This window comes from Podarcis gaigeae (genome assembly GCF_964106915.1).
Source record: "Podarcis gaigeae genome assembly, chromosome: 6".
NCBI lineage: Eukaryota > Metazoa > Chordata > Lepidosauria > Squamata > Lacertidae > Podarcis > Podarcis gaigeae.
This window is the reverse complement of record NC_139682.1, coordinates 34,784,014-34,810,814: the sequence shown is the minus strand read 5'-3', so window position 1 is coordinate 34,810,814 and position 26,801 is coordinate 34,784,014. Positions and strand designations below refer to the sequence as shown.

The following is a 26,801-nucleotide window of genomic DNA, read 5'->3' as shown; positions in this document are numbered from 1 at the left end:
GCTAAGTACTTAATTTGTTCCGGAGGTCCGTACTTAACCTGAAACTGTTCTTAACCTGAAGCACCACTTTAGTTAATGGGGCCTCCTGCTGCTGCCGCGCTGCCAGAGCATGATTTCTGTTCTTATCCTGAAGCAAAGTTCTTAACCTGAAGCACTATTTCTGGGTTAGCGGAGTCTGTAACCTGAAGTGTATGTAACCTGAAGCGTATGTAACCTGAGGTACCACTGTACACTAAACAATATATTTATGTTTCATTTTATATATCAATTTCCATCTACAATGAGTAAAGTTTGGAGTGCAAATACAAATGCAGAACTCTGTTTAGTACTATTTGTTCTGTGTCACAACAATGCAATCCTATACATGTCTACACTGTTGTAAGCCTCAATGAGTTCAACAGGGCTTACTCCTAGGTACGTATAGGATTGCACAGTCTGAGGAGGCTTTCAAGATCCCAAATAAATTTTACCACCATGTCAGAAAAGATTTTTCATCAGTCATTTATTACTTTTGTTGTTCAGTATTTTCTGGCATTACCTACAGCCAGGTTTTAACACACACACACCCTGACCATGTAGTCAGTAATGTTCCACTGTATTATCAGATTTTAATGCTTTATCCAGAGTCATTTGTGGGTTAGTCTTTTCCTTTTATGTTTTTTAATAGGCATGTGTAAACTGTGCTCAAATCATAGCCATGAAGTTTGCAGATAAAACTGCAAGAGTGGCTATACGTATCTTAGAATAGATAATCCGTCCCAGAGATACATGTTCCTATTTAGACCTCTGTACTTTTGTGCAAAAGTGTGTGTACCTCAAATTTGGTCTGAAGATTCCCCCTCCCCCTTCCATTTCTTTCCCACTCAAGCTTCCCATTTAAACGATTCCACCAATTCTTTCCGCTAAAAAATGTGCATAACCTTTGCGGAAGGTTCTACAATCGATACCACAGGGCTGTGACCACGCACCTATCATAGTGCACCATTTCTGTACACGTTTCATTCTGATTAAATATTCCTCATCCTTCTATCAATTCTGAATCCTTTGGGGAAACATCTGGCTCTGCAACATTAATGTGTCAATAGAGTTCAGGGGAGTAGAGACTGGTGGGGGAATGAGGAGAAAAGGAAGTCTTAAAAGAGGATCCTTCAGCACTTTAAAGATGATTGATGCATCAAACCCATTGTTGGGAATGTGCTGACCCCTTTAAACTATCCAAAGTAGGCCCAATCCACTCTGAAAGGCAGCTTACAAAAGATTCTCAAAATAAAAATCACTCAAATCCATTACGAGAACCAAAGTAACATAAAACCAGCATTCCCCACCCTCTTGTTTGTTCCTCTCTGGTGTCAAGCCAAGCAGCAGCTCCCACCAAAATATTCCAAGATAAGGGAGTGGGAATGAGCATCTGGATCTTGCTCAGCCTGTGAGGAAGCATTCCTCTCCTGTACAAACAGTTCATAAGAGCTGCAGCATAATTTGAAGAATGCCATATGCAAACAGACTTAAGTCTCATCCTATTTGTGACCCATATCAGTGGTCTGAAAGAATCAGGACGTCAATCCCGCCACTGTTCCCAACACAGTCTTCAAGACTGCGATGAAGGCCTGCAGTGCCTCTGGCTTGTTTTCACTCTGCTTCACCAACATTTGCATCTCTGCAGCCCCCACTTCAAGTAGCAGCTCAGTCAGGAAAAGGCAGCCTGTATCATCCTGGGCAACAAGGTAGGCCTTCCACAGCGGGGAACCAGCCTTGCTCATAGCAATAGTCTGGATATGGACAACCTGAAGTGCAGCCTGTACGGTGTCTGGCTGCAGAGTCTCCTGCCAGGGAACCGCTTGCTGGCAGCCCAAACCCAGGTTTAGCCATGTCCTCTCAAACTGCTCGGCAGTCATGCACATGCTTGGTCTGAGAATCAGGCTGCTCGAACTGGTGTCGACAGAAGGAACCTCCTCTTCCTTTTCTGGTATCAGGGGCTCTGAAAAAAAAAGAGGAAACAAAAGCCAGAGTTAGGCAACACAGATCACTTTACATCCCAGCAGGAACATCAGAACTGTAAGACACTTCATAGTCCATACTGAGCAGGGCAAAAGAACAGCATCAAGCAAGAAGTGTCAGATGCTTAAAGCATCATCATTCAACGGAGGGTCTGGACGCAGGTGGCGCTGTGGGTTAAAGCCTCAGCGCCTAGGACTTGCCGATCGAAAGGTCGGCGGTTCGAATCCCTGCGGCGGGGTGCGCTCCCGCTGCTTGGTCCCAGCGCCTGCCAACCTAGCAGTTCGAAAGCACCTCCGGGTGCAAGCAGATAAATAGGGACCGCTTACCAGCGGGAAGGTAAACGGCGTTTCCGTGTGCGGCTCTGGCTCGCCAGAGCAGCGATGTCACGCTGGCCACGTGACCCGGAAGTGTCTCCGGACAGCGCTGGCCCCTGGCCTCTTGAGTGAGATGGGCGCACAACCCCAGAGTCTGTCAAGACTGGCCCGTACGGGCAGGGGTACCTTTACCTTTACCTTTACCTGGTTTTCATTCAGGAAAACAGAGTGCGTAAAGCCCAGAGGAACGGGCAAGTGAATCCATTACCTTCATCCACCGTTGTGGGATCTTCAGAGGGAGAATCTGCATGGGGAAGGCCAGTAACCCGGCTGGCTGTCATGGCTGCCCATTGCTCTTTGCCATATATAGGCACCAGTGAGTTAAAGTCAGAGGCCCACGCATTCACAGAGCCTTCAGCCTGCCCTTCCAAGAACCTCAGAGAGTGATCAGATGTAGGGCTGCAAAGGATCCCTTTCGCTTCCTCCATGCCAGCTTGCAAAAGACGATAGTAGAAGAGCGCACGATCCCGAACTGCCATGTCTCTCTCCTCCTCTGGATGAAATAAAGACACGCTGTTTTATTTTTATTGTTCACCACGACACAGACTTTTTATTCATCACAGCCCCTGGCGATTCCATGCTAAAGGGCTGCATAGACCTCTGCCTCTATAGCCTTACCACCTCTGGGTATATGATACTGGCAGTAAGGGAAGCAAGGAAAGAAATGATTCAACGTACACCAGTCTAACATTGAAATCTATGAATTTTTAAAGAACTGCAGAGTTTGTCAGACAATTCTCAATACATCGCATGCTCACGAGAGATGCATCGGCCTATTTCATAATGCAGCAGACATCTTGGAAGGCTTGTACTTACCTATGCAGTAATAGAGCAATCGACCCAACATGTCCTGACACTCAGCTGGACGTCCTATGAAGAGCCGCACCAAAGCTGTTAGCAGTTCCAGCTTCACAACCGAGAAGGTCTCTGATTTCACATTCTCTACAAAATCCTCCAAAATATAGGGGGCATTGGGGACTCTCTCTCCATGTACCCCCAGCAGCCAGATCAGTGCTTGCTTGCCCTGAGAAAAAACCAGAATACTTCACAGACAGGGCCACACTATCTCACTTAGAACCCCTTACTTATACCACCAAGAGCTAGTGGCATAAATGTTCACAGACTGTCACAGAGAATGGTGGGTTGAGCAGATCTCTGCAGAGTGAAGTGGGTTCAGACACTGCCTCACCTGGTAATTCAAATCCCATATACTGCAGCCCTTTTGATTTGAAGATTCTGAAAGTGTATCCACATTGCAAAATGCAACTCTGTCCTATGGTTACCCCTTCACCCAGTTTAAGTTTACACACTACTGAATCAATAATGTGTTTGTCTTGCCTGCCTGCTCCTGCACTCCTAGCTGTGCCAACAGCTTCTGAGTTAGCCAAATGCTAAATATTTTCTTCCCTGCTTTCTCACTTTAACAAAAGGTGGAAGGATACCCCTTTTGGCCCTTTGCTTTCAGATCAATGCATAACTCTAGAAGGGTTCGATCAGGAGCCCTACCTTGACGGAATTGGAAAAGCAGAGGGGTTACATAGAAATATTCCTGTAAAAGACAGGTGCAGCTCAGCTTACATTTCTGGAGCACAATACAAGTTGAAGTGCCATAGTTGTTGTTTTTTGCAGATAGACCACATATTTGCACTTCACCTAACAAGGAAGAGATAGTGCAGACCTCCTACAAGACAGAGGGCAGGCTGATACGATCCCAGAATGTTTTGAAATTAGAACCCGGATTTCCCAATAGCATACTCTTAAGGGGTTTTCATGGACGATTCTAGATTCCAAGTTGTATTTCACAACTCTCGTGGCTCATGTAAGACTCTAACAGGCCCTCAACTGAGTCATTCCATCAGTACCATTCTCTGCCAGACACAAAAAGACATTCCCCTTACCTCACCATCCTGGATGGTCTCCTCGCAGCCACCCAAAGCCTGGGACACATTCTCTATACACTGTGGACACAACCACACCAGGTCCCGGAACACCTGAACTACAGCTACAATGTGGGGAGAAAAATATTTATGAGAAGAATTTATATGAGCTTTTGACCCAAACAGAGGCCTCCAAGGCAGTTCGCAATAGTAACAATTTCAATACTTAAAAAACAGACGGCATTAAAAGCCAGAATAAAACAGTTAAACACAAAACCATAGCAAGCAAGATTAATACACACTAAGATAACAACAACAATTTATTACTTGTACCCCACGCATCTGACTGGGTTGCCCCAGCCACTCTGGGCAGCCACTCTGGGCAGCTTCCATCAGAACATAAAAACACATAAAAAACTTCCTGTTACAGGGCTGCCTTCAGATGTCTACAGAAAGTCATAGTTGTTGATCTCTTTAACATGTAACGGGAGCCTAAGTTCCTTGAGTTGGCAAGGCCCATTTGACAGCAAGAAACCAAACCTTTAGCATCATCAGTCTTGTGGAGTCTTGTGTGTGTATAATTTTTAACTTTTACAAACATTTTAGCCAGAAAAACAAAATCTTTACAAAACTACAACACTGATATATGGAAATTATCCTGGCCATAGCATTCTGCTCCAGCTTTATGAACACTTTCATGTTTCATCTGCATGGTTTGGGGTATTTGTTTCAAGCAAACAATTCTTCACACAACCCAGATACAGCAAACACTGTTTCCCAGTTTACAAGCAGGTCAATGTGGGCTGAAGTCTAATCTATCCAGCATCTGTAAGCACGTGATAATTTGAAGAAAAGGAAGCAAAGAGTGATCACATGAAAGAGGCACAAGGAAGGAATGGTACAGTGATGGAAACTGCAATGGAGATAGCACAGTTGTGTTCTGTACACCACCGAATGGTAAGGCGGAAACCAAATCTCAATCAGAAGGGTGGAGATAGTTACCTGAAGTTATATGCTCCTGCTTCAGCTCAAGGAGTTCTGTTAGGATCCTCACACACTGCTCTGTGTAGGTCCTTGCAATGTTGCCTGTAAAGTCCACAAAACAACCCAAGCTTTGGTTAGGCAGCTTCAACTTAAGCTTTTATCCAAGTAGCACCACTGTAACATATTCCCTCTATGAGAGTTGAGATGGAACAAGAAGCAGCTTTCTTTCTTCAGTCAAAATTATTAATTTTCTCAAACCCAAGCTGTCCATTTTTTCCAGTTTGGTGCTTGAGTACTCAGCCAGGAAGATGGGAAGTGTCCTTGGAACACTGCTGTGCCCAAACAAAGTAGCTGGCTATTCCGACTCAGTAGCCCAAACTAGTACCATTAGTACCCCTGCAGGTGCCACATGTATAGACTAGCACTGAATGAAGCCCCATCTCCCTGCCTGGAATGGATCAACAGTACTACTATCACTTTTGTAAATCAACAAAATCTTTAATAAACAAATAAAAGGGGGGGACAGGAAAAAAACAGTACTACTATCATGAATGTGATCCAATGTGTTCCAACTCTTTTGTAGCACCATATAGAATAATTTCACATATCCCAAATATCAATTTACCAAGGAGAGAACATTTTTAATTTCATTTTTTTTATTTTTATTTTTGCTAATGAGATGTTTCTAAAAAATAATGCTTGTATGTAGATATTTTGGAAGTATATTCTTTAGAGGGGCTGGACCTTTCTAGGAGATTTCTAGGAGAAAAAAAGGCAAAGACTCTTTTTTGGGGGGCGGGGGGTGTCGTAAGCATTTTCTTAACTTAATGAATCACCAAGAAGTTCTGGTATTTCTAAATACCTGTCTTAATACAGAAATATAACAACATAAGCACAAGTGAGTCAGCTCCAAGATCAGAGTGCGCAACAAACAAGAAAAACAATTCAATAAAAGAGGCACAAGCAGGTTGTTAAGAGACCATCTCAAAGAAATGGGAACGAGCTGTTTTTCATAGAATAACACTGCAATCCAAATCGCCTTTATGCTGGAAGAAGAAGAGAAGAGTTTGGATTTGATATCCCGCCTTTCACTCCCTTTAAGGAGTCTCAAAGCGGCTAACATTCTCCTTTCCCTTCCTCCCCCACAACAAACACTCTGTGAGGTGAGTGGGGCTGCGAGACTTCAAAGAAGTGTGACTGGCCCAAGGTCACCCAGCAGCTGCATGTGGAGGAGCGGAGATGTGAACCTGGTTCACCAGATTACGAGACTACCACTCTTAACCACACCGCACTGGACATGTGGGCGAGAGGGTTTGATTGGCAGAGGTGTCCCTCTAGCCAGATCTGCTAATCTCTGGGGCCAGGGCAGAATGAGCGGGTGCAGGATCCACTGTATCTGAGCTGGCCCTGCTTCTTTCACACAATGGCATCATCAAGCCCAAGTCAGGCCTGATCGCTGCACCAGCTCAGTGGGTAAATAAAATTGTTTGCCTACCCCACCCCTTTTCCAGGCGTGAGTGGCAGAACTGTGGATGTTGGTGGCCCACCACCGTTAAGTTTGGTTGCTCCCTGGGCAGGGTTTCTATTGCAGCCAAGAAGGGACAGAGTAGCCTGGCCATAAACAGAAAAGCAAGAAAGGGAGAAGATTGAATAAAACTGAAATGCAGAAAACTCAGCAAAGAATTTCTGGGCATAAATACTTAGGAAGAGGAAGCTGGGTTATTGCCAAGAATTTTAAAAATTCAGAAGAATAACACATCCCCTACAGGCCAGAGAAATGCTGCTGTTAGCAATGGGGCAAATTCCAACAAGATGAGCCTTGACTTGAATGTTGTGTCTAATCCCTCAAATTCCCAACTACTTAGATCAGAACTAAAAAGTTAAATAAAGCGGCAGTCCTCAGACTAGCTCCACTGAGCACTGACTTGCTTCTGAGTAGACATGCACAGGGCTGTGCTGTTGCGTTCTCATTGAACAAGAGTAATGTTATCCTGTATACTGTTGAGAATTCATTTCCACGTATTATTAGAAGAATCTCAGATGAACTTTATCAAGAGAAGCAATAAATGTTTGTCTTTTCAGCAGCATTGCTGAAATCACTGGTAAACCTCAGCAAGTTATTTTGGACTACATGGCTTCAAGACTTCAACCATGAAACTACTATGGAACAGATTGTTTCACTTATTTCTATTCTGAGGGTCTTAATCTTTTTCTCAGTTTCTAAGGCGTTGGCAAATAAAGCATATGTCCTTCTGTCACCCAGTCTTAGAGAATATTTATATGCATGGAGGAATCCTGCTAGCTCACTTACCGATGGCAAAGATTGCCCCTTGTGCAAGCTCTGCTGACACGTCAGTGCAGTAATCTCTTAGTTCCTCCAGTATCTGTGGCACATTTTCATCGTTCACCAGCTTGCACAAAACCTCCATTTTCTGGCACTTGATATAATGCGGTTCTGAATATGAGCAGAAGAACTTCTTGTAGTGGCTACTGAAATGGCCGGGAAGGCTGTCTAAGATCTGGCGCACATGACACAAGGCAGTGAAACAGAGTTCCCGACTCTCAGAGGTGCAAGCAGACAGGAGCGGGCCCTTCACTCTCACCAGCACATCTTCCTGCACGTGCGGAAAGTCTCTGGCCAGCACTAAGAAAAGTTTTGTGGCAGCCATCACCACACTGGAGCTGCTACTCTTGAGATATCCATCCAGCAAGTTAAGGATGTCAAAGAGCTCTTCTTCAGAGCGGGGATTGTAGCGCAAGAGGAAAGTCAGTACTTCACTCTGTCCCCACTGGTCTAGGTCAGGCATCCTACCAAGAGAAGAAACCCAAATCAGTACACTGGCTATTGGAATTGCTAATTGCAATACCTTCGCTTGGCTTCCACAATATGCCGGCCAATTATTTCCTAGACTTGCATCTTTACCCACCACTTGTAAGGCAGAGTCTGAGAGACCTGCTGGAAAACTAATTCTGCACTTCCACATTACTTTACAATTTAGGCGTGCAAAAATAGGAGACTCAACTTATCTGCTTGTTATGTTTTAATTAGAACTAGAGGTTTTCTGTAGCAGGTGTGACAACTACTCTTCCTTCCCTAAAGGGAACTGAAAAGGAGAGAGGGTAAAATAGGTTGAAGAGTTTGGTGGATACCAAAATAACTGCTGCTAATAAAAAAACAGGGGGAACTGAGTAGGAAGGAACTGAAGGCAAGGGTTAGGGTTAGGGTTAAGGTTAAGGTTAGGGTTAGGGTTAGGGTTAGGGTCAGTCATCCACATGTTCAACTCTGATTGGTCTTGCCTAGCAGAGTGAGTGGGAGAAGGAATCCATTCATAGAACCCCTTCTCTACTGCAGAGAACTCTCTTGCAATATAAAAAACCCCCAAAATACCACACAAATATTTAACAGAAATAACATAATTAACCCAAAATATTAAGATTTGGGTTTTCAGAAGGCAAAATTATTGGATGGAAGACTAAGATTCCATACCTATATGCCCTCATGAGATGAACTAAGAAAAAGGTAAGAGTGATTTAGTAGCCTTCGATACTGATACTTGTTAGTTTCACACCCATATACTTGCACAACACATTTAAGTGCAGGAAACTGTGGGGCAGGGCCTAAGAAAGTAATGACTCACATGCTTGAAGAAAACCTTCATAGGAAAATTCTAAAATTATTTTATCGTTACATTACCAGCATCAGATTATAAATGGCATCTCAAAATCCCCCCAAGATTCAAACATAGATTCAAAATAATGCTTTCTCCCCCTCAGCTAATATCCAATCATTCATTCCTAGCAAGACCCACAACAAGCAAGTTCTCAGTGCTGTACCTGCCATTTCCCAAACTGGATTGCCAACCGAGTATTATTCAGCAGAATCAGAATTTGCAAGGTAACCATCCATTTCCCTTAATCACCCATTTCCCTTATGTAAAATACATATGCCCTTTTTTAAATGATCCACAAGGTGGCTTACTTCACACACAACATACAATAGCACAAATGCACAGCGACAACACAATTCATAAACATTTCCGCAACTTCACACAGCAAGAGAAGGGCAATAGCTGAGTGACATATCAGCGTCACCTATTGCTGGGCAGTTGACTTCTGTGAATCTACAAGCAAAGCACAATGGACTTCACAAACTGTTTGGGGGAAGAACCTACCTGTTGAGAAGATGGTGGGCAATGGGTTTGTTGATGACAACTCCTCCTTCGTGTGCCAGGATCTCCTCTAGCGCCCTCAAACAATTCACCACTACAATAGGATCCTGGTCACGAAGCAAACTATATAGCTCATTAACTAGTGCGCCATCTGTAACAAGCATGGAAGTTAGAGATTTCCCCAACTCTAATGCAATACTCATCTACCTAGGAGAGTGCCTCTTGCAAGCAGTGGTGGTGTTATGTGCATGCACATTTAACAAAATAACTCCACCATCTCAATAACATGCCAGCTTCTTGCAAAGTACTGCTGCCAAGTGTCTGGCGATAGGGAGAGTTCCAACCAGCAAGGCAAATACATTCTTAAAGTGGTATCTCGCCTCCAAGGGCTTTGGGCTCAGTGAAACTATGCCACAGCAGCCATGCTGCGGTCTCTGCATTACAGCACCAAAATGACATGCTCCCGTTTTTATTCTTGTATGAGTCTGGGAAAAATTAAATAGACTGAAAAATAAGAATGCATATTTACCCACTTCGCAGTCCCCTTGCAGTTTCTGCATCTTTGCACATCCGAGGACAGCGACTCTCCTTACATAGGAGGCTTTGTCTCGCAAACCATTCAGGATTGGCTGTTGGATATACTCCTGTATGCTGGGCATCCTAGGAATATTAAAGGGCCATCATGTTCTGACTCCTCCTAAATCCTTGTTTGTGTATTTTATGTTACTCTGCAACCTGCCATTCATTACATTAACAGACACTGCTGCTTTGCGACAGGCTTCCAATAGTTAGCTAAGACAAGAAAATGGACTTCTGACAGCTAAAAACTTTGGCAGGATTTGGGTAACGCTTGTAATGTACTAAAAACTAAGGTAAAAATGGATTAGTTTAAGAAAAATAGAGGAAAATATATGATGCAGTTGAAAAAGATTGAAAATGGAAACCATGGAAGGGTGGAGGGAAGTCTTAAGGATTCGGGAAATCCTAAATGTTGATGATTATGCCTAATGTTTTAATTTAAATGTGTAGTGAATAAAAAAGATTTCATTTTTAAAAAAGGAGATGGACTTCTGTTCTATGCACAAACCACTTTAAAATGGCTTCAGTCAGATGGGAGAAAGTCACCCCAAAGTACTACTTCGCATGTTAATTCCTTTTCTTTCCACACTTTATTGCATAGTAAGCATTTATAATCCTGAAGCCTCTTGTTGCTTAATAAGATGCAGCTGGCGGTACAATTCCACAAAGCTGATTTAGCTAGACCAGCCCAACAAAACCTTGTAATTAAAGTGGCATCTAATCCCTGTCAAACAGAGCAGTGAACTGTGGCAGCAGAACCCCTCCCTCGTGATGACACAAAGCACAGTGTGGGAATGTACTTCCTTTCCGTTCATCAAGCATTGGATCTGCACCCCAGAACTAGTGAGAGGACCATATTTATGCTCATAAACTTAAAAGCGGTCATGCTTAAGGGCTCATGTGATTAAGCCACAGGGATGGGGAAGCCCAGGCCACCAGGCCTCTGTATCTGGACCTAAGGACTCTCCCCAGCCACACCCTTCAGCAGCCCTACTTTGCACCATCCTCAAGTGTTTCTGCCTGGCTGGAATGTGCCCTTGAACACAGACAAGACTTCTTGCTTGTCTGGATATAGGAAAGTGGGATGTGGGTGTTGAAACTAAGCTATGTACAGAGGTAAAATTAACAATCATTGCTCGGCCTAGTTTTGCTTCTGGTCTGGGGCATGTGGCCCCAGAAAAGTTTCCCAGAAGGAAATATGGTCATTGGGTTGAAATAGATTTCCCACTCCTGAATGAAACAAGTTCTGTTCCCCATAAGTGCCTGTAGCGAAGGCCAAAACAAGCAGCAGCACCACTCCACTTATAGTTTTGTTACCTGAAACTGCACATGCTTCGCAAGGCGAGGCCCCTAACCATGGGGTTGGGGTCTGAGCAGTCTTTGCAAAGGGTGTTGATAGCTAAAAGAGCCAGATCAGGCTTCACAGGAGCATATGTGCACATATACAAGTACACTAGTTTTTTCTGAACAATATCCACTGTGGCACTAGCTTTGACCATCTCCATAAACACACTGGACACATCTACACCTTGGGTCATATGCCTGCAAGTAAGAGATAAAGTATTTAAGAACAGCATCTATGTATTTATTATAATAAATAATATTATCAGTTAAAACATTTGTATACCACTTACCGGTAATTGTTAGCATTTCTAAGTGGTTTACATAAAGTATCAGCCTATTTTAAACTCCTAAGATATAACAATAAGGGCAACAAAAAATAAGATATAACAAGAATGGAAACAGACAATAAATAAACTGTAACCAGTTCTTAATCGCAAGAAAGCAGCAAGTTTAGCAGGTAAAATTCCAGGACAGAAAAGGTTTACCTGCATTTGGCCTAATACGATAAATCAATTTGCAATCCATGTCTCAATCTCTGCAAACTAATAACCAAACTAATAGTGCAATCCTAAGCATATCTATTCAAAAATAAATCCTACTGAATTCATTGCAGCTTACTCCCAGGTAAATGTGATTAGGATTGCAGCCTAGGGCTGCATCCATTAAAGGACAGTTTCTGCAAATTGAAGAAATTGTCAATATGCTGTTTGAAAGCGTATAATGAAATCTTAAAAGCCAGAAAGGGACCCAAACAGAATCTCCAGTAGTTGGGGTGAGTTTCAGGGCTGTGCATATCTCTGTCTCTTTTTAAGAAGAGGAGAAGTAGAATTATGCAAAATAAGAAGTATATGCAAATATAATGTATAGTAACCTCAAGATTAGATTACTGCAACGCGTTATATGTAGGGCTGCCTCTGAAAGTTCATAAACTTCAGCTTGTGCAGAATTCAGTGGCCAGCAAGACAGTTTGAGCATATTACACCAATCCTGGTCCAACTGCACTGCCTACCAATTAGTTTTCGGGGCCAATTCAAACTGCTGGTTTTGACCTATAAAGCCTTAAACAGCTCAGAACTGCAATACCTCAAGGACCACCTCTTCCCATATGAACCTACCCAGATCCTGAGATAATCTTCTGAGGCCCTTCTTCGTGTGCCTCCTCCTTGAGAGGTCAGGAGAGTGGCAACACGAGAACAGGCCTTCTCTGCAGTGGCTCCCCATTTGTGGAATGCTCTCCCCAGGGAAGTTCGCACCTTTAGGTGCCAGGCAAAAACATTACTTTTTAACCAGGCCTTTGGTTGATTTGATTGACATCCTATGTCCTTTTAAAATGTGGGGTTATTGGGTTGTTGTTTTTATTTTGATTATGTATTTTGTGGTTTTATATTTAGATTTTATTCTGTGAACCGCCCTGAGACCTCTGAGTATAGTGCAGTATATAAATTCAATAAATAACTCATCATCACTATGTTCAGTGATATTTCACATGAACTTTGAGGCACACACGTGCAGAATTTTTATTTGTTTTTTAGAGCATGGACAATATAACTTAGTCCATGACAGAGTGATAAGAATAGGGAACTAGAAGACAAACCGAAAAAGGCAGTTGTGCTACCTTGTACAAGGTCTTCACCCTCTGATCAGGTTTCTGTTTCGTTTCCAAGCAATGGGTGAGATTAATTTCTGTGTTGGGGCTGCATTTTTTATTTATTTGAATAATTTAAATATTTTTTTTTGAATAATTTAAAATACTGCTTAATACTACCAATTCTTTCGTTTCCATTTCCGTTTAATTAGTAGTCTGCATTTGGTTGTTTTAATTGGCTTTATTGTATGTCAGCATGAGCCTACTAACCAATAAGGCAACAACAACAACAACAACAACAGCCTTACTAGGGTCACAAGATACTCAGTTCATACACATCTGAGCAACTAAAAGGACCCAGCATTTTGGGAGCCCCAACTACAATGCCCAAGTAGTAGCAGTCCAGGCCACAGACCTGATCACTCGCTGGATAACATTCCTGTAGCGGAGACGGTCAGTTTGCACATGAGGGTTAGACAGTGCTCTCTTCAGCTCCTTCACTGTATCCTCTGAGCCTAAGTATGGCATCTCTGATGGGCTCCTAAACACCTAGGGAGAAAAGACTGTGGAGAAATCTGTAGTAAGAACAGAGAAAGAACCCTGCCAGGTCAAACAAGGGGCCTAACTTGGTACAGAAACCTGTTTGTCACGGTGGCAGAAGATAAGGACAACAGCTCTCTCCTATTATTGGGAAGGGCTCTGGCTTAATGGTAGAGCACATGCAAATGGTGCCAGATTCGATCTCCAACATCTCCTGGTAGATAACTCTGTTTGAAACTCTGGAGAGCTGCTGCCACTCAGTATGTAGATGATACTGAGAAAGGTGGACCAATTGTCTGTCTCAGTAGAAGGCAGTCTCTTATGTTCTCAACAAGACAAAGTCACACAGGGAGCTTCACTGAGTGGTTTTTAACCCTGGCCTCCTAGGTTCTAGTCCATGAAATATCCTTCCACATTCTGGGAATCAGTCTTAGAAGAGAGGTTAGAGTAATCGTGAGCCAGTTGGGAGTGCTAAACTAGAACTGGGCAGATCCAGGTTCAAGTCCCTACTCATCCAGGAAGCTCACTGGGTGACCTTGGGCCAGTCACGCTCTGTCAGCCTAACCTACCTCGCAGGGATGCAAAGATTAAATGTGTTTTGGGGGGAGTTAATGTTCTGGTTTTGTTCTTTTTATTTGTGCTTTTACCCTGTAGTTTTATCTTGTGAACCTCCCTGAGATTTTCGGATGGAGGGTGATATATAAATGTAATAAAAAATGGAGAATGTGTATGCTGCCTTGAGCTCCTTGGAGGAAAGCTGGGGTGTAAATGCAGCATGCAATAATAAAGAAACAAAACAATGTTCTCCTGCAACTGGCACTCAGAAGTACCGCAGATGTCATACAGCCAAAACAAGTTCTATCGCCCAATAATTTGCAGCGGCTCCCCAGGCTTTCAGGAGAGGGTCTGTCCCAGCTCTACCTAGGGATTTCAGGAGTTCGCCACGGGACCCTTTTTTGCGTAAAGTGCGCCTTGGGCTAGCGCCCTTCCCCGCGCTCGGAAGCCTAGCAGTTCCAGCGCAGCAGTCAACTTGCAAGGCCCTGGGCTTTGCCGGAGAGGAGAAGGAAGGAAGCAAGCAGCCGCCAGGTGGGGCGGGACATCGGCTCCGGCCAGGGTCGTCGGTCGATTTCCCCACGTACCTTGGCGCGAGTCTCACCCGCCCTCGGCCGCTCAGTCTCGCACCGACCAACAAAAGGGGCCGGCGTCTTCCTGGTTCTCGCCCGACTCCTTCCGGGTTTCGGCCTCCATGAGCACCGGGTTAAAGCGTCGGCGGGAACGAGCGCGAAGCCGAGCAGAGGAAAGCTCGCTTGCACTTTAAACCACGCTGGATTCCTGGCTTCTCACGTTTTGAAAAAGGCTCCTGTGTTGGAAGTGCCCTCAAGGCAAAGAAGAAGCAAGACTTCTCCCTTGTGAAATGCCTACCTGTGTTGGTCTAGGCTTTAGGAAATAAATGGGAGCGGAACGGCACAGTGATGCCTAAACTCTGGGCGCGTTAGGCGGGTGGAAACTAACGCTTCAAGAAAGAAGCATATTCCCTTGTTGTTGTTGCCATCAAGGATAGTAAAGCCACAGCTATACTAAAATTCTGCATTTCTCCGTTGCTCCTTACAGGCAGCTGCTCCCTCCTTGCCCTCCCAGAGGGGACCCGTCCCCCAAAATAACCAAGGGAGTTCGTCTCCAGCCAGCGGAATTCCCAGCCAGATTTCTTTTACGCACCGAGTAGCTGAACAAACGGCTGCTCTGTAATAAAAGCGCATCTACTCCTGCGCGCGTCCCCAAACTGTAGGACACGGGGCGTTTGCTTCCTAGCAAGCCGGTCTCCACCAGCATGGGGCGCAGTCCTGTTTCCGTTTCGCAGAAAGCGCTGTGTTTCTACGAATACCTTGGCGCCTTGGGAGCGGGAGAGTTGTTTTGATTTCTTCGGCGGGAAAATCCGACGGTGCAGAGGGAGATCCGAACGGCGGGGAGCCTGGCGATCTTCCCTGCAAGCAAAAATGAAAGCAGCCCTCCAGTACCGGCGCTCCGGTCCAACCCGCTGACTGCAAAGCATTTTAGCAACGGGAGGGAGACGCCCGTTCCCTTTCCCTGCTCTCTATGCCGAAGGCCTATAAAGTAGCACAGTAAGCTCCCTTTACTCGCTACAATTTTTGGTTTTTGGGGTTGGAGACAGGACCGCGGGAGCTCCGGAGCGAAGTGGCCAAGCGTTTCTGGGACCAGATGCGAAACGTGTATTATTTTATAAAAATGTATGCACTGCTTAATTGTAAAAAACCAAAACCCTCAAAGCCGTTTACAAAGATTTAACAATAATTTAAAACTTTGGGAAAGTTACAAGAAGAGACTAAAAAAAATTAAAACTTTCTTAGCAGCCAGGTAGGCTTAACAGGCGCTGAAAAGAGTACAGTGAAGGTGCCTGCCTGGTATCACTAGGCAGGGAGTTCCAAAGGGTAGTAGGTGTCCTTTGTACAATCACTTTGTACAGTTCCTACCTGTAATTTTAGAGTCCCCCTTGCAACTATCCTGCTTCCTCATCTTACCTGCTGTTGCTTCTCAATCCAAATTGTTAGGCCGTCATACTAGTTTGTATCAAAGTTCTATCCTATGGAGCTCATATTCTTATAATCTTATTTGTCAGTCCTCTCCCCAACCTTTCTCATTCTCACAGTCTGGCCTGAAGGATGTGGTAGCTACCAAAGGTAGCTGTTTGTGACTCATTTGCATCCTGTTGCGTTGGATGAGTTTTAGTTGGTAACGCTTGAGGATGTGAACAAGATGCTTGGTTTGTTCCGAGCAACCACTTGGCCCCTTGCCCTTTTGCCCCTCGTGGCTGATAAAAACTAGCAGAGGGAGCACACCTGTCTGGGGCAGTTGATGAATGCCTACTTGTGAGAGAGGCCTTGAAGAAGGCAGTGATAAAACTACGCCTTCACTTTCCCTGAATTTAGAAAATTAAGTAATTACCAGCTGCTAAAATTTAGTAGGACTTCTGAATACATTTAAGGATCAGGTGTAAGCACCACTATTCCAACCCCTGTCTCTCCTTTTATCTCTTTATTTGTGAATCTTTATATTCCTGTTAAAACATGTATCTCAGATTTTATTTCTTGTTGATCCAATTCTATGGCCATTAGTAGTTTTATTGATGCCCCCATCCACCCTTGACTTTTCTGAGGTGGTTGTTTGTTTGTTTTTGGTATTCAGAATTTCCCCCTTTCTTTTAACAGGAGCTGGACTGATGAACGGAACTCTCATCGCAGGCACACCCATTGCGGTGGATTTTTGGAATATCAGAAAAGCTGGGAGGGCTCGTTTGTTCTTTCTTTCTCACATGCACAGTGACCATACAGTGGGGCTTTCCAGCACGTGGAACCGACCTATTTATTGTTCTCCGGTTACTGGTCGAATTCTGCATCTTAGACTGAAGGTAGATCTTTACACACACGTGTGCGATCTTCCACCACTTTAACAGGGGATGCCTACAGTTGACTCTGCCATGCCTTCATTCTGTTTTTAGGTGGCTGAAAAATGGATCCACCCTCTGGAAGTTGGAGACAGCCATGTCCTGGCCTTAGATGAGATGCAGAGAGAGACTATGACTGTGACCCTGATAGATGCTAACCACTGTCCTGGATCTGTCATGTTCCTTTTTGAAGGTTACTTTGGTGTCATCCTTTACACAGGTATGTTGATGAGAGACATCTAACATTTTCCTCTGTGCTTTTTGCTACCTCTTTAATTTGTTTCTCAGCACAAACACCTTGCCTATTTCCAGATGTTATTTTTAAAATTACTTGCTTATATAGATATGAAATACACACAGAGAGATAGATAGAACATGGAACATGGAACAAAAACATGGTTTCCAGCTAGGTAGCAAGCAGACCTTAGTTTCAGCAAGGTGCTGGTCTCATGTGCCTTCCATATTCTGGGACCGGTAGCCATGTTAGTCTGTTGAGAAGTCGGAGGCTGGACAGAAGAGGAGGAGTGGTGGAGACAGCCTCCCATCCTGACCCTTCCAGGGAAGAGGAAGAGCAAGACAGTATAGATTTACAACAGTGGTTTGTGGCAAGTCGCAGCTCAGAGGCAGATGAGGGAGAAAGTTTCTTACAGCCCTTTTTAATTTCAAACTTTACAGAGAGAGGCTATAGAACCCAGCCTTGTGGATAATGGGGTTGTTCTGAGTGAATCTCCACCACCCCCTTCTCTCCCACTTCCTCATTCATCATCATCACCACCTCTACAGGTGTTGCTAAGTGCCCTCTGTCTTTGAGCTCTTTGCTCTCCTACTTTTAAGGACCACCGGGTTCTGGAAGATGGTGGGTCTGGAATGCTTTCTAGTGACAACGTGTCATCCAGCTGCTGCTCTGTCTCTGCCTGCTCCTCCTCTATATTGATATATTGCCCAGGCCTACTAGCCACACATGGTTAATAATAATTACTATTATTTTCTTTTTTATACCCCACCTATCTGGTTGGGTTTCCACTCTGGTTGTTTCACAAGGGGGAACAAAGCAATAATTTTAGACTTGAAATTTGTACAGAAACAGTTAATAATAAACTCTGCTGCAGCAATGTCTTCCACAGTAACCAAAGAAGCTGGCTTTGTCCTTAGCTTAGTCCTTTGGAACTTTAACCGTAATTTCCATTTTAACCCTTCAAGTGGCTTTCCCCTGATGGGTATGTAACATCCGTGTCTCACCAGGTGATTTCCGCTACACTCCCAGCCTGCAACAGGAACCAGCTCTGAAGAACTCAAAGCTTATCAGCAGCCTCTACCTGGACAATACCAACTGCCACCCCGATATTGTCATACCATCCCGGCAAAAGGCCACTGAACAGATCAAAGAGGTGATCAGAGCCCACCCCCATCACCAGGTTAAGATTGGTAAGCAGTCCTAATAGGTTTGGAAGACGTTTCTTAAACTGGGTGAGGAACTCAAGGCCTTCCAGGTGTTGCTTAACTATAATTCGCATCCCTGATCTTTGGCCATGCTAGCTGGGGCTGATGGGAGCTGGAGTCCAGGAACAGGTTCTCCATCCCTATGTTGGTTAAGGCACGGTTTCAAAACTACTGAATAGAAAATAGAAGAACAGGGTGGCTAACACACTGGAATTTTCAATGGCTGTTCAGAAAGGAATACAAGTATGGACCTCATGCAGCGGTTTCTAAACTTTCTCCCCCACAGACCACTTGAAATTTGCTGAGGGTCTTTATGAACCAATTAAAGATTTTTCATTTTTACAGACATACCACAGACCACCTGGATTTGTGGACTGCTGGTGGTCCTTGGGCCACAGTTTGGGAATCCTTAATCTTAGGGCATTAAAGAAATCTTACCTTTTTCAAATGAGGTTTACAAGCACATTTCCCCCAAATTCATATGGGAAAATAGATCCTGTACAATGAATTACTCTGAAGGATGTGAATCCATAAAATCTGGATGATAAATTCATAGCTGAGTTTAGTAGCGCAAGGATCATTAATCACTAGGGCAGGCACTCACCTGGGGACAGGCTAGAATTACTTGGAAAATGTACACACTATACAGTCATGCCTCGGGTTAAAGTCGCTTCGGGTTGAGCATTTTCAGGTTGCGCTCCGCGGCGACCCGGAAGTAACGGAATGTGTTACTTCTGGGTTTTGCCGCATGCGCAGACACTCAAAATGACATCATGTGCAGAAGCGGCAAATTGCAGCACACGCGGATGCAGGTTGTGTTCTGCTCAGGATGCGAACAGCACTCCGGAACAGATCCCATTCGCATCCACATACATTCCCAAAGAATTCTGGGCACTGTAGTTTAAGGGTTGCTAGGAATGATTATTCTCTGAGGGGTAAACAATAGTGCCTAGAATTCTTGAGGAAAATATTGTGTTCAGAATGTGCTTTAAAGATATGGTGTATACATAGCCTTGAACTCCAGAGTAACAGCTAAGCTGCTGCTGTATTAGAAGCCCTGAGATTAAGGTACTATTAGCTGCTGAATAAACTTCACTGTGCCTCATGCCGTCTGGCCTTTGAAATGCTTACAGTTCTTTGTCCTCTTCTAGGTACTTATAGTTTAGGAAAAGAGTCGCTGTTGGTGGAACTAGCCAAGGAATTTGGCACCTGGATTGTGGTAAGTCCCCAGAAACTGGAACTTATGAAACTGCTGGAGATGGAGGATGTGTTCACCTCTGAGGAAGGAATGGGTAGGATTCATGCTGTGGATTTTTCAGAAATCCGCCAAGCAAATATGAATTGCTGGAACCAGAGCCATCCGACCATAGCTGTTCTCCCTACCAGCCGGCCGCTGAAGTTCCAGCACCCTGACATCCACGTTGTTCCCTACTCAGACCACTCATCTTTCCAAGAGTTGCTGGAATTTGTAGCTTGGCTAAAGCCCTGCTCTATAATCCCGGTGATAAAGAAAGAAGAATGTCAGATGTATTTCCAACAATACTTGACAGCTAAAAACTGCACACCACTGGAGTCCAAAGTCCCCGAATCAGTGAAAATATTCATGCAGCAAGGAAACAGTAAGTGGGAAAGGCCCTCCAAACAGCTGAAACTGAGTATCTCTCACCATGTACCCAAAGGGGTTTGCTTTGACCCCCCAGAAATATGTAGCAGTGAGAGTGAAAATGGCTGTGATGCAGAGGTTTCCCAGCAAAGCAGCCCAGAGCCCATGGAGAAATCTCTGCTTTGCTCTGGTTGTGTTGAGGAGGAGCAAAAAGACATAACGGCAAAACAAGAAAATCTTGAGAGCCAGAGAGCAATAACGTCTGAATCTACGACATCTTCCAAACTTCAGCTGAAGGGCAGTGGTGTCAATCAGTGTCAAAAATGCCAGGCAACTGTGACATTGAAACACACAAATACATTGTCCTGGTTTGAAAGGGATGCAGAAAGAATGCTTTGTTCCTCTGTAGGCAGTGAATGTATGGGGAATCTGGCCTTGGAGAACCATGTACCCTCAACATCACATGCTGCTCAGATTGATACACATGACTCGTTCGCCTCTCCAGCAGATGTAACATTCCAGCCTGTCGATGAACAGGCTCCCCAAGGTCTCCTTCAGGAATATGATTTATCTCCGCTCAACATCCCAAAGCAACTTTCTCTCCAACACTTCGACTGGCAAGTAGATAACTACTTGAAAAGGATAAAGACACAAAATGGAATAACGAGGAAGGCAAATCTGCAATTGGAATAGCAGAACTAGCAGCAGCTAATGCAAAAGGGCTTCTCTCAGTTTCCCCCCCCCTCCCCAAATTGGCACTGGGAGGTGAGGAGAACCCCCATAACAGTGTGTGGGGCAGGGGCAGAGAGGGAGAAGCAGAAATGCTTGCGGTGATGGGAGCCATCTTCTTAACACTACTTTGAATTCCACCCACTGTTGTTTTCTAGTAAAGTTTATTTTCTTCTGAATTAAAAAAAAGAGAACTGCAAAACTCCAGTAGTGTATGGTTGGTATATAAATTTCAAGATAGGACAGTTGTATCCTCCTCAATACTGCTGGGGGAAGTGGTCTCATACTTTATATAAAAGGTTTTATTGCCCATAAGAGACACTGGTAAAATCAGTGTTAAACTTCTGCATCAAAGTTTGAGGCTCTGCTTATTAATTCTTGAGGGTTATCAACATAATGATCAAAGCCAGCATGTGCTCTATCTTTACCTTAGCCCAAATCCATTGGCAACAGCAGAATATTGTATAAATGCTTTATGGTGGTTGTTGGGGGGGGTTAACATGTTGGGTTTTACCAACAAACCATGGGTTTTTACAAATATCAGGAATAATAATAATAATTTATTATTTATACCCCGCCCATCTGGCTGGGTTTCCCTAGCCACTCTGGGTGGCTTCCAACAGAATATTAAAATACAATAGTCTGTTAAATATTAAAAGCTTCCCTGAACAGGGCTGCCTTCAGATGTCTTCTAAAAGTCTGGTACTGTAGTTGTTTTTTTCTTTGACATCTGGTGGGAGGGCGTTCCACAGGATGGGTGCCACTACCGAGAAGGCCCTCTGCCTGGTTCCCTGTAGCTTTGCTTCTCACAATGAGGGAACGCCAGAAGGCCCTCGGTGCTGGACCTCAGTGTCCAGGCAGAACGATGGGGGTGGAGACACTCCTTCAGGTATACTGGGCCGAGGCCGTCGGTGCTGGACCTCAGTGTCCAGGCAGAACGATGGGGGTGGAGACACTCCTTCAGGTATACTGGGCCGAGGCCATTTAGGGCTTTAAAAGGAAAGATACACACCAGTGTTAGCGAGGGGAGAGCATTTCCCTAGCATTCCTTCTGATAGTAAATAAAGTTGGTGTGTACCACCAGAATCTGGGGGGTGGGGGGCAGTACTTACTACACCTGAGCCATGCGTCTCTCCTGAGAGTGATGTGGTGGCTCGGGCACCTTCAGGCACTACAGCCAAGGGGAAGGCGGTAGGTGGACTCCCAGCAGGTTCCATGTTGCTTGAAAATGCAACGCGGGTCTGCAGAGCACCAGAGTGGAACGGGCCCTAGGCACTGGAATTCTGGCACGCCCTGCCCCATCTCGTGTGTGCCCTGCCCTGGGCCCCTAAGTGGCTAACTAGGCCGCTGACCAGAATTATAGGCAAAATCAATGCAAAAGAGAATATTTGGGGAAACTCAAAGATTTACAGAAATACAAAAAATATTTTGGGGGGCGCGTAACAGGACACCCCCCTCTACAAACACCTCCAGTTCATTGGAGGACTGAGAATACTCAAATCACAACAGAATGCTGAGTGTCTTTTTGGGTGGGAGAGGGGTGGAATCCTGAAAACTAGGTGGGTAGGGGAATGGAATACCCCAGAAGAAGACATGATTGTATGGAATACTGAACAGGGGCTCTCAGTACCACATCATTTTGTTGCACATCCAACTCATAAAATTTAGAAAATGGTGGGGTGTTGCTGGGACTTGTCATCTTCCTTTTTGAGGGCTAGGTGAACACTCCCATGGTTGAGTGGTTCCTTGGAGGAGCACTCTGTCTCTAAAGAAAGTAAAAAGTAAAATCAAAACACTTCTAAAAGGATGGTTTAACAACATAGGCATACACACACGTTAAATTGTTTATCACCATGTGTTATCATGGCCAGTGTCCAGGCTTTGCAAGCAGGCTAGGGTTTCTTTTCAGAAGGCATTTGCAAGAGCTATGGTGCACCTACTGGGGAGAATAACTGCATTTTCCCAAAGACAATTACTAGGAATTTTCATACAACAAAAATCAGTAACAATTTGTTTATTACTTTTTAAAGAAAAAAACCCCATATTATCTAAGCTCCTTCTGACAGTGGGTTGCTGCATTTGATGTTATCCTTGCCATAACAGGGCCAATATAATTATGAAACTTGCTTTATTCTTTGGTCTCACTGTGTCCTTTAGAAGGCCCCTGATAGCAGTACTACTTATAGTACATTTTAAACGACTTACAACAAGCCACAGATTGTTCAGGGGGCTTGTGCATTGCAATCCTTTACAGACTTTCTTAGGAGTTGGTCCCACTGAACTCAGAGATACTTACTTCTAAGTCAGCTTGTATAGGGTCAGGCTGATAACAAAAGTGGCTGCTGCTTTTAGGCATAAATGAGCTGCCTTTCATGTTCGCTTCTAGCAGACAGGGTTATCAGTTGCCGCGGTCTCCATGTGGGATAATTTATTATGCTGTAGAAGAAGAACAGTCTTTGCACTGATAGCCTAAGAAATTATTTGGCCCTAGAACTGAGCTCTGTAGCAGCTCTATAATGTTTCTGTTTCAGAGTTTAGTCAAATGGAGTGCAGCCAGGATTGTTCGCTAGCAAATGGAAGAACCTCCCAGGAGTTCGCCGTTACAGGGAGGCCTGTTGGAGCAGATAGTCAGATGGGTTCATTATCTCCTGCTTTCCAGGACTATCCCATCTTCTGGTGATATGCCTAGTGTTTTGCCATGCCCTTGAAAATACGATTTTTCAGAGTTTTGTCACTGCGATGGCTGCAAAATAGCTGCTGGTCAGAAGCCATCTGGCACACTAAAACCTGTGTGCTACAACAGCAGGACAGAACAGTATGCATAAACCATCCTCTCTGTCACAAAACCAGTGTGCTTTAGAAAGAGAAAAAGATCAGCAAGAGAGTTGCTGGGAGATAGTAGCATGTCTGGTGTTGCTTGTGGCTGCTTGCTTTCCTAGTATTTGTAGTTCTTTCCCAGAACACCACACCCTGCTGTATGATATCCCTTATGTAATCAGCAGTGGTATTAAAGTAATCATTGCTTTCAAAGCAATGGCAGCTCAGAAATGAAAGCCTCCGATCCCAGCCCAGGTGGGCCCTCTTTAATTACGCCTTGTGGCACTTGGGGAGGGGGAAGCCTGAGGGTTATGAAGGAGTTTTCCTGCCTATTGCTAGCATTTTCCATTGCTGAGTTTCTCACCAGTTTTTAGTGGGTTGCTCCCTACTGCTCACAGTTCATTGAAGGCTTGGCATAGCAGGGCATCTGTTGCAAGAGCTTGACTCTTGTTTTAAAGCCAGTTTTGTAATAAAGCAAATGAGGGAGCTTTCCAAGCTGAATACAAAAACCACAACTAGGAGAGCATGCAAAATGCAGCTGAAGGTGGGGTGGGTTATGTAAATGCACCTCTGGTGAGTATGTCATAGGTGAGGGTTAGCAGCATCAGAGACAGTGTTTTGCAGGAGTGGGAGATAATTGGTGAGAACCTAATTGAGATCAATTTGATTCTTTTTCACCCAGAAGCAGCAGACACAGAACACTGTATATGCAGTAGGAAATACATTAGAAAAATGAAAACGGGAATCCTGAAATAATGCAGGGAAACAAAACAAATTATTTGCCTAGTTTTTGCTGGAGAAGATGCTGGGAAGATACCTCTGAACCAGTGTTGCCAGGCAGTGCAGCTGGAGAAATATGTCAAATAGATGTGATGAAATATTAGACAAATTAAAAAGTAATGGCATAAACCCCTGTTTTCTTAAAGAACACAACTGCTGGGCTATTAATTTATCATACACGAAAAGCCTTATTTCCAGTGGGTTGGAAGGTATGCAGTGTAACACAAGTCTTAAAATTATTAAAATGTGTTAACAAACATATAGACAGATACGGATTTTCTAAAAATCTTTGATTTACGGACTGAACATTTCTTTATTCCTGCCTTTGGTTTCCTGTTTTTTTAAAGTGACAGTTTTCACAGGGGAATGAAGTCCCTCAAGGTTCTGCATGGCAAATGAAGTTATTTACCTAATTCCTATATTAACCAGGGCCAGCCCTGAACAATAAACTGGACAAGTTTGTAGATCACACCAAACTACATATCCAAAAATCCCAGGCACATTCTGAAGATTTCCAAAAGGGTCTCTCCAAACAAGGAGTCTGATGAGATTCAGTGTAAGCTAAATGCCAATTTTACAGATGAGTACTAAATTGGCTATGGCTGTAGGACACTCATTGGAAATGTCAACTTGGTGGCTGCAAAAAAGGAAAGTTTGTGTTTAATAACCCTAGGACCTCAGCACAATAGCACCCTTTCCCCACTTGTGGCTCCCAGCAGCAGGCATTTAGAGGCAGCGACTCCAAAGTGAGTTTACAATCGGATGAAAACAGCAATTTATACAGCAATGCAAAAAGAAACTAAATGCTGAAAATCTAAACTGGCCATCAATAGCTAGAGAGAACAGGTGTGCCTACAGCTATGTTTATTGAGACACATGTGGTAGCAGACTTCACCAACCTGACGTTCTCTGGTATGGCTGAGACTGTTGTGAGTTGTAGAAGAAACATTCGGAGGGCGCAAGGTTGGTCAAGGCTGCTCAAATGCCATAGGCTGGCTGAGGTGGTAGGAGCCACCAGCCGGAGAAACCCCAGGGGGAGGCTCAGACAGTGGCGTAGCGTGGGTTGTCAGCACCCAGGGCAAGGCAAGTAATTTGCGCCCCCTAACCCTAACCCCCAGATGTTGCGCCTGGTGCGGCCGGCCCCCCTGCACCCCCCACGCTACGCCACTGGGCTCAGAGCCAGGGGACTGGGGTGGGACAATGATGAGTGGTCAGAGGGAGAAGGAGCAGATTGGGAGGAGGTGGTTTGGAAGCAGAAAAGGTGACAGGGTTTTGTGAACAGGAAGAGGCTGCGGCAGAGCACAGTTCAGATTCCAAGGCAGAAACCAGGGCTGGAGAGGGTGGAGACAGGAAGGATGCTGTAGAAGGCAAGGAGTCTCAGTCTCTCTCTCCTGCTGCAACCAGTTCCCCTCCCCTCCTGGTCTCCTAGAATATGCCAAGAAATGAAACCAGCAGAGCCTGAAACTGCATGGGAAAGACCCTGGAGAGAAGGAGTCCTAGTGGGACTAGAAAGGCAGGGAACTTCAGTCCTTACAGGCTAGAGCTGTGGAATGTTTCCTTGAATAAAGAGTTAACTTCACTGGTCTTGGATGATTTATTATTTTGTTGCTGGCCCTATGTCTTACTCCAACCCTGACATCAAAGGAGAGTGGTTTTCACAAAATAATGGGCGGCACAGATTATATAAGTAACGTGATGTCTCCGAATTTAACATTAAGTAGCAGTTCTGGTCTGCCCATCTCAAAAATCTGCCAGTTGTTTAATTAAACAGATTCACAGTTAAGAACATATGCATATCCTTAACTGTATTCATTTAAATATCCAAGCTTTGGCAGCAAAGTGAAAAACTGGTAGTGTCTGGCCAAACTAACCCCCAGAGTGATGACACTTGGTTCCAAAGCTGGCACCTGCTGAAGTAAAGAGTGTGTGTTCCTTATCTGCAGTAATGGGACTTGACAGCAGGTGATTGTACATATTGGAAGTTAGATGTTGACCCCTTGGTCCACCAACATCCTTCCTGCTAAAGTCACCCTCAGGCGACACTAGTTTTGCCCACCAGAACATTATCAGCTTTAAGAAGACTCAACCTCATTAACAGCCTTGAGCAGATATGATTTTTTTTATCATGTTTGTGTGTGTGCATGAGCATGCTTGCATGTGCCTACGCACCCAGCACTTTTCTGATCTGTGAAAAGGTGATGCAAATAACTTCTTAGCAGTGTGGCTGTTTTTTAAACTAACCTTTACTTCCCTGTACTGTCACCCTGGCATTATTCTAGTAGTAATACAACAGCAGCAAGGTGTGCTTACTGTTTTTTTGCTGCTCGTAATTTTGTTCTTTGCTTTTTTGTTATTTGTGGACATTGCTCAGAGATCTATTGTTATTGGGCAACTGATAAATATTATTCAAGACTTTTTCATGTTTGGATCTTCCTCCTCTATGATTATATTATATTATATTTTAATTACTTCATGCCGTAATCAGTTTTATTAGGGGTTTTTTTAATCTCTCTGTTGCCTTG

At 44.2% G+C, this 26,801-nt stretch overlaps 2 protein-coding genes across 5 annotated transcripts; one reads left to right on the top strand and one right to left on the bottom strand.

Annotated features, from left to right (window-relative positions):
* Window positions 1–228: 228 nt before the first annotated feature.
* Window positions 229–15,458, bottom strand: AP4B1 (adaptor related protein complex 4 subunit beta 1). Of its 4 annotated transcripts, none has more exons than XM_083745905.1 (11): window positions 14,590–14,706; window positions 13,326–13,473; window positions 11,299–11,523; window positions 9,932–10,062; window positions 9,406–9,553; window positions 7,545–8,041; window positions 5,252–5,335; window positions 4,271–4,374; window positions 3,189–3,396; window positions 2,581–2,865; window positions 229–1,978 (listed from the first exon to the last, which is right to left on the bottom strand). In XM_083745905.1, the coding sequence occupies exons 2-11, from the start codon at window positions 13,436–13,438 to the stop codon at window positions 1,551–1,553; spliced, it is 2,223 nt and encodes a 740-aa protein (XP_083602031.1). In that variant the 5' UTR covers window positions 13,439–13,473; window positions 14,590–14,706; the 3' UTR covers window positions 229–1,550. The 4 variants fall into 4 exon arrangements, with proteins under 4 accessions (XP_083602031.1, XP_083602033.1, XP_083602032.1 ...); XM_083745907.1 differs by lacking the exon at window positions 14,590–14,706 and adding an exon at window positions 15,333–15,458 and having other exon boundaries at window positions 650–1,978; XM_083745906.1 differs by lacking the exon at window positions 14,590–14,706 and adding an exon at window positions 15,167–15,294 and having other exon boundaries at window positions 650–1,978.
* DCLRE1B (DNA cross-link repair 1B) lies at window positions 15,435–20,869 on the top strand. The gene is made up of 5 exons (XM_083745909.1): window positions 15,435–15,570; window positions 16,675–16,874; window positions 16,965–17,130; window positions 18,153–18,335; window positions 19,502–20,869. Exons 2-5 carry the CDS (start codon window positions 16,686–16,688, stop codon window positions 20,644–20,646), a joined length of 1,683 nt encoding a protein of 560 aa, XP_083602035.1. The 5' UTR covers window positions 15,435–15,570; window positions 16,675–16,685; the 3' UTR covers window positions 20,647–20,869.
* Window positions 20,870–26,801: the final 5,932 nt, after the last annotated feature.

Bases quoted from the DNA above. Each gene is read 5' to 3' on its own strand.
- AP4B1 (XM_083745907.1), bottom strand. From the start codon at position 13,438: ATGCCATACTTAGGCTCAGAGGATACAGTGAAGGAGCTGAAGAGAGCA. The intron at 10,063-11,298 runs GTAACAAAACTA...TAATATTCCTAG, and splicing joins CGAAGCATGTGCAGTTTCAG to GATGCCCAGCATACAGGAGT. The intron at 3,397-4,270 runs GTAAGGGGAATG...GTTTTTTCTCAG, and splicing joins AGACCATCCAGGATGGTGAG to GGCAAGCAAGCACTGATCTG.
- DCLRE1B (XM_083745909.1), top strand. From the start codon at position 16,686: ATGAACGGAACTCTCATCGCAGGCACACCCATTGCGGTGGATTTTTGG. The intron at 16,875-16,964 runs GTAGATCTTTAC...TTCTGTTTTTAG, and splicing joins TTCTGCATCTTAGACTGAAG to GTGGCTGAAAAATGGATCCA. The intron at 18,336-19,501 runs GTAAGCAGTCCT...GTCCTCTTCTAG, and splicing joins CCATCACCAGGTTAAGATTG to GTACTTATAGTTTAGGAAAA.